The sequence below is a fragment of the Lathamus discolor genome, chromosome 6, assembly GCF_037157495.1.
Source record: "Lathamus discolor isolate bLatDis1 chromosome 6, bLatDis1.hap1, whole genome shotgun sequence".
NCBI lineage: Eukaryota > Metazoa > Chordata > Aves > Psittaciformes > Psittacidae > Lathamus > Lathamus discolor.
The window spans coordinates 15,893,067-15,906,586 of NC_088889.1; the positions used below are offsets into that span (position 1 = coordinate 15,893,067).

Here is a 13,520-nt window from a genome sequence, read left to right on the forward strand (position 1 = left end):
GGGCCGGGGCTGGGGCCGGCCCCGGCCCGCCGGCAGAGCGGGGATGGCGGCGGCAGGCGAGGCTCGGGTCGCCTCTCAGCGACTCGGCTCCGGCGGCTGAGGGCACCCGGCGCTGCCATCGCCCCGACCCCGCCGCTGCGAGAGCTCGCCCGCCGCGGAGGTGCCGGCAGCCTTCTTCCTCCTCCTCGCCCCGGGTCAGGCCGCCCTACCCGGCTGAGAGAACGACTTGGGCGGCGAGCGGCTCCGCCGGGGAGGGCAGCGCAGAGCAGCGCGGCGCGGCGCGATCGGCCGCTCCCTCCGGGCCATCGTAAGTCGGGGTCGGGAGGAGCCGGGCGGGCGGCGGCGGTGGCAGCGGCCCGGTCACCGGGTGGGCTCGGTCCCCCCTTTTGCTGTGGAAAACTGTGTGTGGGTGCACACCGGTGTATGTATCTTAACGTATGAAGTGCATAGGCGTTTACTGTATTTACTTACTTACATTTAATGGCAGTGCCTCAAGAGGCACGGGGATCGCAAAGAAAGCCTCAATGAGGGGCAGTGTCCTTCACCCCCCTTAGCCAAAATCCCCATCACAACCAAGTGTTGCAGACAGGTCGGGGGTGCTCCGGCCCGAGTAAAGGCTGCAGGATCAAACCCATTTGGCAATCGTTTTGGTAATTACAGAATTACGCTGTAATTACAGCCATCCCGATGCGTGTGCTAGATGCAGTTGACAGTGGTTGTAGTTAGGCAGGTAGCGATTGCGCTGCAAAAAATCGTTAAGCTTTTGTGCGCTGAAAATTAGGACGAAAGCATCGTGGTTTAATTTGATTTATTTCTCGCAGGACAATAAAATGTTAGAGCTCAACACACCTGAAATAAGGATAAAAAAAGAAACCAAACCCGAGTTACGTGTTTTCCCTTTATGTAGCTTTAATGATCTGGCCCAGTTTATTCTTGTTTCTAAGAAAAATTGCTCCCAGGCAAACCCCTTTTATCTTCAGTTTTGCTCTGCCGCAGTTATCGGTGATTGGGGGGAGCAGAGTGTTTTATTTCTATTGGAAATGTGGTTGGGCTCTCTGTAACAGTCACATCGTCGGTACTTTCATGAATGAGTAAGTGACAGCATTACAAAGCAGGCACGCTTCTCTTTAACAGAAAAAATATGCCCAGATTTCATTATTAAACCTCGTGGCTGCCGTGTAGAGACATGTTTTCCATGGGTGTCTCCTGACATATTTCAGTAAATCGTGATTTCTGGTGAGGGTATAGTGTTCTAGCAAAATGATTGGAGCTGAACTGCTTATTAGATGAGTGGGAAGACCCAGCTATTCTTAACTGCAGTCTTAATGCAAGCCACTGCCTGGGACAAACACATGTTAACTGTATTTATTTGTCTTTATTACTGTAATTTGCAGAGACTCTCATATGAACTGTACCTAAAACATTTTACAATACAAAAGCCGTTTTAAATTCGGCTCTATTTAAGAACTGAATTCATTGTTTCAAGGTGCTTCCTGCTGGAATAACTCTCAGAATGGCATGGGAAGACTGGGGGGAGGTTTTTCGGGTGGTGGGGGGATCCCACAGCTATTTGGCCAAGGGACTGCAGGCCTTGTGGTTTGCTCACGGCCGAGGTGGCAGGGCATCAAATGCAAAGTTATTCTTTAAATCCGGTCAGGAACTCAACCTGCTGTTGACTTGATTAATAGGTGTAAGTGGCTGCGAGCGGAGCAGCAGGGCGGGAGCCGGGAATCGCGCTGCTCTCCTATTCGGTTTCTGGGTGGAGCGTGAAGTGTTGGTCACGGACCATAAAGCTTGTACTGACTTAGTGTTTGAGAGGCTGCTGTGGTCTGCCAGGCGCTGCGTGCGCCTCTCCTGCACAGGAGCAGAGTTTCATTAAAGCAGTAGATGCGAGCAGCCCTCACCTTTGGAACCTGCTTCCAGATCACTTCCACCTCCCTGGGTATGGGTAAAATAGTGTTGGGGTTAGGTGGGCATGGCTGCATTCCCCCCTCCTCCTGCAGGTCTGCAGGTACACAGGCCCAGGACGAATCAAGGGTATTCCAAGGAATAAATATAGTAGGTCAATTACCACTGGTACCTTTAGACAGTCACTTTCTTTCTTTTGTGTGATTATTGCTTTAATTGGCTGGAAGGGCCTCTGGAGTCACGTTTAGGTATTTTTGGACGGTATCATAAATCAAACTAAGCATTGTCAAAAATGAAGAAAAATAATTTCAGACAGAAGAACTGAGACTTAATGTTATCCTTAATAGGCTGGGCTTTTTTCCAAAATAAGTAACAGCTCAACTTCAGTGGAAGGTCAGGTTTTAAAATGCCGTCTTGTGGCAAAAATCTAATTGGTGAAATTAATGAAAACAGCGTGTGACTGTTAAGATTTTTTTTAAATAACTTTTATGCAAGTTGAAATTAAGTTCTCCAGTTCACTGTAGTTTGCTCTTCTCTCTCAGGATTTTATTCGCTCTAGAAGAATATCAACTTCTATTACAATTCCAAGTTTGATTTATTGTTCCTTGTGTGAGTCTCCTTGTTTAAATAGAGGCATAATAAAGCAGTGCTTTGGTTTTGTGTGCTTGGACAGAAGACTTTCAAAAGACTTGTTTCACTAGAAGGGTCATGCAGCAGGGGAGCACCAGAGAGGTTGCAGGACCTCTGTTCTCAGAGGTTTGCAGGACACGGCCAGACCAGGACATGGCTCCCCTGAGCCCACGCTGGCAGCAGTCTGGCTGCAAGCAGGAGGGAGGGCTGGAGACACGCCATCATCTGCTGCTTCGTTATACTGAAAGGGAAGTAGTTTAATGAAGACTTGGAGGTATTGGGTAGAGGCAAGGATCCAGCAGCTCAGGACACAAATATCTAGTTAAAGCAATTCAGTATCTATTGAATAAATTAAAAAAGGAAGGTCTGTCTATGCTTATGGCTTTGATTCTCCTATTGGAGTTATTGACTATTTGCTGCTGATTTAATTAGACATATGGTGAGGCTGTAACAGTTGTTGATTGCAGCCTACCTCTGGTTAGGAGGTAAAATTGTTATTGTCTCCAAATAGCTGTTAGATACTGCTTTTAGTTTGGGCTTGAAGTCTTAGTGTTGAGCCATCAGTGCTTGAAAGAAAAAGCATCTTGTGCAGCCATCTGCACCCCCCTCCGCAGCCTGGCGAGAGACGTGCCTCTGAAGGAGGGAGCTGTGCACGTTTTAAAAACAACAACAAAACCCACCCAGCTCTCTGCTTGTCCTCAGGAACTGTAAGCTGTGACAGTGCTGGATAACCTTGAACTACAAGCCAGATCCTGTGGCCCGAAATGAACTCTGCTTATGCCTGCACGTTGCTTTATCTTTGCTGTTTGCTTAGATAGAAGAGTTTCAAGCATAAGGCTTTTGTCAAGTCTGCCTGCATTTGAGATGCCTAAGGTATCCCCACATAGATAAAGGCTTTTATCGGCAGGAGACAAATTATATCTACCAAAGGATCTCAGAACAGTGTTGGACTCCTCCATTTAACCTTGCCTGTAGGGAAAAGTACTCTGTGTCTTCCCTCTTTTATCCTTGCCCTTCCATCCTGCTCTTTCAGTTGCGTTCCAGCCATTAATGGATGTACGGTACACAGCATTTCCCCTGGATGTTTGCAGTGAAAGGAATAGCTGGTTTAGGTGGATAGCCTCAAGTGGCAATACAGCACTGAATGCCTTCCTGCACTTTATGCCTTTTTCTTTCTGTCACCCGAATTACATTTGGTTCCCATTTTACTGGGGCTGTGAATCACAGATATGAAAGGTTATGAAAGCGTGACCCCTTCTTGGAATGCCAAACAGTGGGATCTGGGCACCTAAATACACTGTGGCTGATGCATGTTTCAGAAGGCAGCTTGCCTGTGAACACGAGGACATTTGTAACACGTTTGGAAACAGAGGCTTTATCTCCTGACTTACGAGCTGACCATTGACCCATCCTTTACTCTTCCTTCACAAGGTCAAGTCCAAACCTGGTTTTAGTAGGATGACATCCCTTTTTCTTCATATATTCTATGCTCTTTTCACAGGTCTGGTGTTATGTCGGATTAGCAATTACTGCTCTGACGTGGCAGAGTTGGCACCTGGCTTCCAGCAGCCTTCAGACCCCAGGGAAACAGCTCTCTGTTGCTGGCTAATGGGCCATGTCTTACAGCATCACGTGCTGTTTCTCCAGTTTAAGTTTCAGGGTTCAGGTACCACTAATGGTTCGTGATAGAAGAAAGGTACGAAGTAGAAGGTGCCTTTATGGTTACGTACAACAACAACAACCCAGGAATGACATGAACACTGAGCTTGCTTCAGTTGCAGACTGAAGTCAGGACATAAGAGGCTTTTTGGACAAAACTTCTGGCTTTGTACATTTGGCAGTTTTTAATTGAAAGCCCATGTTCTGCATATTCTTATTCCTCATGTGGACTGGACATGTAGAATGAGATAGTTGAAGATTTTAAAAGCAATTACAGACTGTCATATCCTAGTTTTTAAGTACTTGACTTTACAATCTCAGTGGTATCTCTCTATCCAATTAAAAATCCCATATATAGGGAGTTAATATATTTTACCACAGGATGAATCTAGAATAACTTTTTTTGTCTTCAGTTACTTCTAATTATTACCAGGGTAAATGAGATTTCTTTGCTTTCCTCTCTTCTAATTGTGGAGAAAATTCAGTGCTCTACTCTAGTTGTTTCTAGAATAAAAATATCAGTGTTACAAAAGCAATCGATGAATCTTGGTCGAAATAAAGGTGTTTTGGGTCTCAGATAAATGAGACCTGTCAGCAGGTTTCTCCTATCTGCATTACATCCTGCAGTGTTTTCACTGAAAAGTGGTTTGCAAAATCCTGAGAAAAGAAAAAGAGATCTTTATTTTAAACTTTGATTTGTAATCACTGGAATATGGATCCCATTCTGTAATTCTGCTTGGTACCAGTGAGGTGCTATTCATCTAGACTGCTTTAATGCCAGCAGGTTTTCAACCTATTTGCAATATTTAACCTCTCTCACCCTCATTCTACATATCTGCATCTCCTCTCTTCCTTTTCCTTTCCCCCACAGCTCTCAGGTTTGGGGATTGTGAATAATGAATGGGACATCCAAAATTCCTGGGTGAAAGTTACATCTGGGTTGCATTTGGCCCACAGAATGCATGTGAGCCTTTTGGCCAGCAGTCTTATTCTTTTACTGAAAGCAGAGGCTCGAACTCAGGCTGTACAGCCCCGGGGGACAGCAGAGAGGTTGTGTCATGCTGGCTAATCCTGATTGAATGGAGAGAGGAAGTGGATGCCCTTTTCTTTCCCTGCTTAGTATTTACCATTTCAATTAGTTAAAACAAAAAACCTAAACCAAAACATTAAAAAACCCCAAACACACAACTAAAACCCAAAAAACCCATCAGTGGACTAGAGGAGCCCAATGTTGTTTTGGTGAAAAAGCATCATGATATGCGATGGGAAACATTTCTGCATTCTGCCACGCCTCAGGAGAGTATAGCATATATAACATACTGCTATCTATGTAGGCTGGAAAAATTTGCTCTACTTTCAATTGGGTAATCATAAGAGGATTCTTTTTTTCAAAGTGCAGCATTCTAAAGGAAACCTCTTATCTATTTGAGAATTCAATATGCTTTTGGAAACAAAAGAGAATGAAATCAGCAACTGTAGGTTTCAGAGCAACACTGATTTTAATAATGTAAACTTCCTTCTCTAACCAGCAAGAAGCGGTTCCATCTTTCACAGCCTTTTAAAATTGCTTTTAGTAAGGGACTGGATTGTTTTAATCCTTTTCAGTATGTAAAGCCCCAGATATTTCAATCCCTTAGGGGCTTGGTATTTTCTAGCTCCATTCGAAAAGGCAGAGGAAAACAGCTTTCAGAAATTGATGAAATCTGTCACTGATATAATTTTTTGTTTCTTTTTTTCCCCATCCAGAAAGTGACCCAAAAGTGTCAGTTAAGAAAAAGATCTCTGGCATCCCACCCGGTGGATTAGTAGCAAACAGGCATATCATCTAGGTACAGTAGCTCTTTGTACTCTGACCTAGTTGCTTCTGTTCTGGCTTGTTCCTTCTTGAAAGGTTATTTGGAAGAGATACAGAGTTTGCTCATTAAACAGCTCAAGAGTATCACCTGCCGCGTGAAGCCCTTCCATTTGAAATGGACCCTAGCATAGTAGGGTTGCCATCACCCAAAACTCTCTGCTCTGCTGTGTATTCAGAACGGATATTCTAAAATCATGTAAGGTGGTTTATTACGAAAGGTGTTCTTCCTAAGGGAAGGTTAAGATAGCCTTGTCTGGGATCTGGCTGGTATTTGTGGGGTTACTGGTGAATTCATCTTTATCATATTACTTCACATGCTTAGCAATCAGTTGTTGCTGTTGTCCTGTATACACCTGCATTGGTCTTGTGTTAGCTGTTAAAGCAGCTGTGTTTTCTTTTTCCTTAGGTATTTCCAGAAAGTGCCTCAAGGAAGCTTCCTTATGTAGGAAAACTGCAAGAAACATAGTGTGCTTTCTGGCAACTCGTGAAGTAGAGCTGTCAAAATGGCAGAAAATAAGGACAATAATATTAAAAATGCAGATGTGAGACCCAAAAGCAGCCGGAGCAGAAGCGCAGACAGAAAGGATGGTTACGTCTGGAGTGGAAAGAAGCTCTCCTGGTCAAAAAAGAGTGAGCATTGTTCTGACGCTGAAACAGCAAGTGCTGAGGGAAGATCAGGGACTAATTTAAGGAGCCAAGAAAGGAAGTATAGCTGCTCGTCTATCGAGTTGGATCTAGACCGTTCGTGCGGTCACAAGTTTTTAGGCCGATCTCTCAAACAGAAGCTGCAAGATGCTGTGGGTCAGTGCTTTCCCATAAAGAACTGTAGCAGTCGGCACACCTCAGGACTGCCATCAAAAAGGAAAATTCATATCAGTGAGTTAATGCTAGATAAGTGTCCTTTCCCTCCACGCTCGGAGCTAGCTTTTCGGTGGCACTTGATCAAAAGACATACAGCCCCTATAAGTCCAAAAGCAGAAGACTGGATAATTGCTGATTTATCCCAGCATGAGGAACGGGATGATCAGCTGCGAGACGATGAGATTGCCAACGGGGGAGTGGACTCCCCCTCCCAGTCTGGTGACTTTATGGACAGCAGTTCATCTAGGGGTGATTCAAGGTCTGAGTTGGTTACAGGTAAGGTGGTAAGGAGTAGTAAAGATGAGAGCGATATGGACTCCGATGATGAAGTTATAACACTGTGCACAAGCTCTAGAAAAAGAAACAAGCCCAAATGGGAAACGGATGATGAGCTGCTACGGATGGAAACTCCTCCAAAATACCATACACAGATTGATTATGTCCACTGCCTAGTCCCAGACCTCCTCCAGATCAATAATAATCCCTGCTACTGGGGAGTCATGGATAAATATGCAGCGGAGGCGCTGCTCGAAGGAAAGCCGGAGGGAACATTTTTGTTACGAGATTCTGCCCAAGAAGACTATTTGTTTTCTGTGAGCTTCAGGCGCTACAGTCGTTCCCTCCACGCACGAATAGAGCAGTGGAATCACAACTTCAGTTTTGATGCCCATGATCCTTGTGTTTTCCATTCTCCTGACATCACGGGACTCCTAGAGCACTATAAAGATCCAAGTTCCTGTATGTTCTTTGAACCACTTTTATCCACTCCACTGAACAGGACTTTTCCTTTTTCTCTTCAACATATATGTAGAACGGTTATTTGCAACTGTACAACTTATGATGGTATTGATGCACTTCCCATTCCTCCATCGGTGAAGCTGTATCTGAAAGAATATCATTATAAGTCAAAAGTTAGAGTACTCAGGATTGATGTACCAGAGCAGCAAAGCTAGGAAATATTTTTGTGAAACAATGAGATTGTCTCTAAGCAGACAAATAGTATGTTCAGTCTTTCTTCCTTCTATGGTGTTTTTTTTAATAGCAATTTATTTCTTTTCCCTTCCTGCAGATTATTTACCACCCAAAGTAGCCTCTGTCTAAGGCTCTTTTATCCAAATGTACTTTGATTCTTTACAGCTCTCTTTTTTAGAAATGATATTCCTTGTGGGCTTTTGGTACTGTTCCCAGAGTAGAGTTTTATGGAATTTCAGGTAGGCTTTCTGGTATTTCTATAGGTGGGTAGTCTTTAGATCTAAAAAAAAAAAAAAAAACCCAAAAATCAGTTTTGAACTTGATCTGTCTTTTTTATTGTAATTTACATGTGTTGCTGACATGTTTGAAATAATGCACTGTTAACTAAAGATTGACTCATCTGTATTTTCTGCATTTCTTTTAAAATGAGTGCTCTACTCGCTGTGTGCGTGTATGTCTGTCCATCCGTATCTAATACAGCAAATTCATCAGTCTGTTTCTAACATGACTATTCCAAGCAAAATGAAGTTTGAAAGAGGATATGATCTTTCTATAAATATATCAGGGGACTAAACACCAGGGAGAGGAAAAAGAATTCAAGTTAAGGGCAACACTCAATGCAGGAACAAACTTGTATAAACTGGTTGTGAAAACATTTTGCTTGGAAAAGAGAAAGCTTGTCCCCATCAGAGCAATGCAGTTCTGGAACAGCTTTTCATTTTGTATAATAGCAGTAAAAAGCAAACTACTCATAAATTGGGATTTGATCAGTGTCTGGAAGGGATAATGGTACACTTACTTATGATACATGGGGCTTGGACTTGGTAACTCTCTTTCTGTGTTACTATTTCATTAGAAATACCCAGTTTTCACTAAAAGAGCTGCTGCTTCTTATATGCTAAAGCACAGAGGGGGAGAATGAAGATATTTCCTTAAAAATCTGCATATTAAACTATCTGATCTTGCATGGTTGATCCTAAGGTGAAGATCAATAACTTTTCTACTTTGTCAGTAGGAGAGTTGGTATTTTAATAAGTATAGTTAAAAAAAAGTCTGGAGATTTTTCTTGCAACGTGAAGCATTTGGTCGAATGGCCTCCTGCCAAATTCCATGTACGGGAAAACCATGCATGGATAATGCTTCTAAAAGCATTACTTACATTACATGGATAGGCAGATCTGCTGCTGAGTTATTGGTGAAATCCCACTGAGTCTCAGTGGATCTGTGTTCAGGCAAAAAACTGTTGCTTTCCAGGCTGGCCTCGAGGCAGAGGCACAGCTCCAGGAGGTGCAGGAGCAACCTGTAGTTCTGTTGTGTCCATCTGTATGTGCTTCATTTCTATCTGAATCTTTTAATTTCACCTTGTACAGAATCTGACAGGTTTGTAGACATCAAACCTGCCCTTCAGGCTGGGTGCTCTGGAGTTAGCAAGGAAGATTTGCCATGCAACTCCACCAGGGACCTGCCACCCTGTCTTGTCCCCTCCCTGAGCAGAGAAAACCTTTTCCACTGAACTGCTGTCACTGTGATGATGTAAACAGATTTCTAGGGACATCTGCTTAGAGACCAGCCTGTTTGTTTTCACTGTGTTTTAAATAGGTTTTGAACCAAAGTCTCCAGGGAGAAAATGCTAACACATCAATCTATGGCATCACACGTGGATGAATATGCTACAGGACAAACTCTCAGCTGCTGTAAATCAGCATGGCTTTATTGATACACTTATACCAGCTGAGATTCTCCCTCCTCCATATGCAAATGTAATAGCGTGACTGATGTCAGAAAAATTACCCTTTTTTCTGTCATCTTTTCCTTGCGCTGCTTCCATTCAACTGACATTGCCTTTTGCATAAACTGTGTTTTATCAAGGCCAGCTTCATACTAGTAAATCCCTTTTTCCCCCCCTATCACTACCATTTTCCAAATACAAAGTGAGCGAGCAGCAGGGATCATCTTGGCTCTTTTTTAACAAAGCACCCATCATGGTGCAGTGGTGGGCTGTGGTTTGCCATGGCTGCAGTGCAAAGTCAAAGTCTTGACTTCACAGAGTGACATCAGAGGTATTTGCAATCTGCTTCATTAAAATTCTCTTTCAGAAACTCTTAATTAGGGCAAAGCACTCATCATTTTAGATAGAGATTAGCATTATTATTATTATTTCAAGAACACAAAAAATAGAGTTTGACCAAAAGTCATACTTGAAAGTTAGCAAAGGCCACCACCTCTTTCAAAACAGCAGATTTTGTCCCTTAAAAATGAAAGGCCGTTAAGCAACCTTTTCTTGGGGTATAGTTCCCCGATGCACTGTGTTTTCAGTGTCATACTGTAGGCAGCCTACATTGTTTTGACATTAATTGATGCATCACTTACCCAAAAACTTCTTGAGCACTCCAGATTTAGGAGACCTATATAATACAGCAGTTCGGGGAAGAAGGTGTGGTGCATAAAAATAGTGCCTTTGGACTGTGGGCCAGTTAACTGCATTTATCTAGAGGAAATCAGATGTAAAAAATACTGACAAATGAGCTTTTGTGGAAATTCACCCCATTCTTTCATGTTTTATTTCTCCAGATCATACCTGTGTGACATTTGTACCTAATGGCATTGAGTTGTGTCTACATGTGCAGTCTGAGAAAGATCTATTTCATGAAGTATGCATTTTTTTATGAAAGAACTCAAAAGATCTATTTTGCTTAAATCCAAGTACCCTTTTATCTTTTTTCTCTCTTTTTTTCTTTTTCTTTTCCTAAGACTTGTAGACATTAATTGATTTTATAGTATGCCAAAACTGGTGGTCCTAAAATTTTCCTCCCACAGCTGCCATTAGCAGTCTTACCAGTGCTGCTCACTCAAATAGCATAACACCTTGATCTGAAGTGTGATCCAAAGGTAGCCAAGTCTTGAAGTTCAGTGTTAAAGCCCTCCAAAACAATTAGCCTCAGAAACAGAGTAGGAACTTCCATTTTCTAAATCCAAGCTCTTGCGAGATGGAGATCCCAAGTTTGTCAGGATGAAGATTAGACTTGGAATGAGGAAAATATGGAGGTGTGTGGAAAAACACATGCTCAAGGCTACACAGCAGGTCAGTCAGTTGAGTGAGGACATAATCCAGAGGTGACCCTGGCCACAGCCCTTCCATTAGGGGCAGCCGCCTATCATTGCATTGAGAATTGTGTGCATGTGACGTGGTTTGCGTTGGTCTGTAGGTGGTTCCATAGGAGGATAGTAGAAATACAGTATATTGAGTCAGTGTGAACAGCTTCGAGTAAGAAAAGAGATCTGATTTTGATAAATTATTCTGATACGGAGGGGTGGGAAAAGGTCAGGTTCTCGGTGCACGCTGGACAAACAACATACACAAGCTATTTTTACAGGATGGTTTAAAAAAATTAAATTCTCTTTCCATTAATTGTGTTCTCTGGAGTTTGCTTTTGCTTGAAGTGACTTTTTGCAGCTCTGTAGTCATGCCAGGTGTTGGCCCAGTGCCGTGAACACAGAGCAACTTCAGCTCCATCAGAATCATTGATGGATTTGGTGTAGTTTGTGTGCCCGAGAGTTGGGAATACACGTTTCTTCTCTATTTTACTATTCTCAGCACTTGTCTTGAAGAAATGCAGGGCACAATTAGAGCAGGATGTTTGTATCTATAGTAGCATATCCAGCTTGAAAAGAAAACAAATACGTGGTCATAACTGAAATGCTTTCCTTTCAATGATACTGGTGTGTTTCCAATACAAAGAAGAAATCCCTGTATGATGCAGTCATGCATGGCTTTACTGTAAAATTGACACGCTCTTAAATAATTAAGAAAGGGGATGCTTTAATTTGGAAAAAGGATGCTGAAGGAAGGAGGTTAAAGGAAGCTTTTAGTCAGCTCTAAGGTTAGATTTATTGATCTAGTGATCAATCCCATTCTCTTTCCTGAATTTAAAGCTAATGGGAGACTGTGGTCAGAGATGAGTGGCTTTTAGTTAAGGTTTTTGACTCTTATAAATAATACAACAAATCTCCTAGTAAGTAATAAGATATAAGATACTCCCTCGTTCTTTTTAAATAGAACAAATGTGGCAAACAAGACTCAGCTGTAATTTTTGAAGTCATTTATTAGACAAATTGCTCCTCTCTACTTCTTTTACAAGAGAGACATAAACCATTATATTATTTATTCATGAATCATAGCCATTAAGATGATAAATCAAATTATCAGCTTCCTGTCTCTCTTCAGTTTTAATCATTTTTTATAGTTCATGCAATATGAAGACAACTTCCTTCCTATGAAACAAGAGACCTTCAGAGACCTTTTTATTGTAAATGCACATTTCCTTCCCATTTTTAAGTATATCCTAGTGATTTTCTCTGTCAATTTTATCTGCAATAAAAATCCAATAAGGAACTTGTCCATTGATTCACTGTAGGAAAGGTAGCTATGAAGTAAGTGATTTTGGTTAACCTCTGAAATAATGGAGCACTGGAAAATGTAGTTAAAGGATTTTTTTCTGCCACCCCTAAATGTGCATGATACTATCATACATTTAATAGAGATAAATAGTTAATAGAGAGGAATCTTGCCACAAGCTCACATACTCATGGTAGGGCCTTTCTCAAAAGGCTTAATGTGACTCTGCAGTAGTATCACTTTTAAAAACACGTTTAAGCTTACTTTCTCTGCTACATTCACACAGCCAGAATGTCTTTGCCTCTTCCCATGAGGTGGGAGAGCTATGATTCCTCTGTATGAGCTGAGATGGTTTCTCACATCCTTTCTTCGCTTGTTTTCTCTCTGCATGTCTGCTTCAGCATCTAAAGCAGTCATAGGATGAGCTGCACATGACATGGTGTGGGTGGAGAAGTCATCCATTCAGACAGGAATGCACATTGATTTCCATTCCAAACACTGGCAGCTAACTGGTTTTAAACTTGATCGTCCTTGTTAACTACTCCTCTCAGGAAGCACTGATGAGGTCAGAGTTACTGAAGATAGAAAAGGAGCCTCTGCATCATTAGAAATACTTGTGCTACAGTGTAAAAATCAATACTTGTTTACTCAACTCTATGAATAATAGAGTTTTGAATGTAAATATATAATTTATGCATCTGAAATCTATAGCATGGGGCGGACGTGAGGTGCAATAAATTCCCTCTTCTTAACATCCATTTTAAGAATCCCCTGGGTGTCTGAGTGATGTGTTATCTGGCCAAAACACATCCTCAGCCCAGCCTCCCTGCAGGCAGGTCAACACAACACCATCCTTCGGGGATCCTGCTGAGTGCCCCAAGGATGTCCTCATATGGACTTTGGTTGCTGGGGAGAATCCCTCAAACGGTGTGTGTTTAGGACTTGTCAGAGAGTGCTGCTCTGCAGTTGCCACAACAGAGCCACAGCATAATTAAAAGTTATAGCAGGCTCATTAGCCCATGCCCATTAAGGATGTCTGGCCACTGTAGAGGGACAAAGCCAGAGCCTCTCTTCCCCCCACCAGTGTGGAGACGCTGGCTGGCTCATGGGATATGAGGATGCCAGGGGAGGTGCCAGGCAGGCAGCACACCTGCACATTCCCGCCACGGTGGAGACATCTTTTTGCAAAGAGCATGCTCTGTAAAACCCAAAACTGCTTCTCTCCCTCTCTTCTTCGTT

General features: G+C 42.6%; 2 protein-coding genes across 3 annotated transcripts in view; one reads left to right on the top strand and one right to left on the bottom strand.

Moving 5' to 3' along the window:
* WDHD1 (WD repeat and HMG-box DNA binding protein 1) overlaps window positions 1-262 on the bottom strand; it is a 32,313-nt gene extending 32,051 nt beyond the window's left edge. The window contains exon 1 of the mRNA XM_065683602.1: window positions 210-262. The gene's annotated coding sequence lies outside the window, so the exon portion shown is untranslated. The remainder of the gene's footprint in view (window positions 1-209) is intronic.
* On the top strand, window positions 4-11,294 carry SOCS4 (suppressor of cytokine signaling 4). 2 transcript variants are annotated; one of them, XM_065683605.1, is made up of 3 exons: window positions 4-307; window positions 5,944-6,026; window positions 6,459-11,294. In XM_065683605.1, exon 3 carries the CDS (start codon window positions 6,556-6,558, stop codon window positions 7,864-7,866), a length of 1,311 nt encoding a protein of 436 aa, XP_065539677.1. In that variant the 5' UTR covers window positions 4-307; window positions 5,944-6,026; window positions 6,459-6,555; the 3' UTR covers window positions 7,867-11,294. The 2 variants fall into 2 exon arrangements, with proteins under 2 accessions (XP_065539677.1, XP_065539678.1); XM_065683606.1 differs by lacking the exon at window positions 5,944-6,026.
* The last annotated feature ends 2,226 nt before the right edge of the window (window positions 11,295-13,520 follow it).

Coding starts and splice junctions, on each gene's coding strand:
- SOCS4 (XM_065683605.1), top strand. CDS start 6,556: ATGGCAGAAAATAAGGACAATAATATTAAAAATGCAGATGTGAGACCC.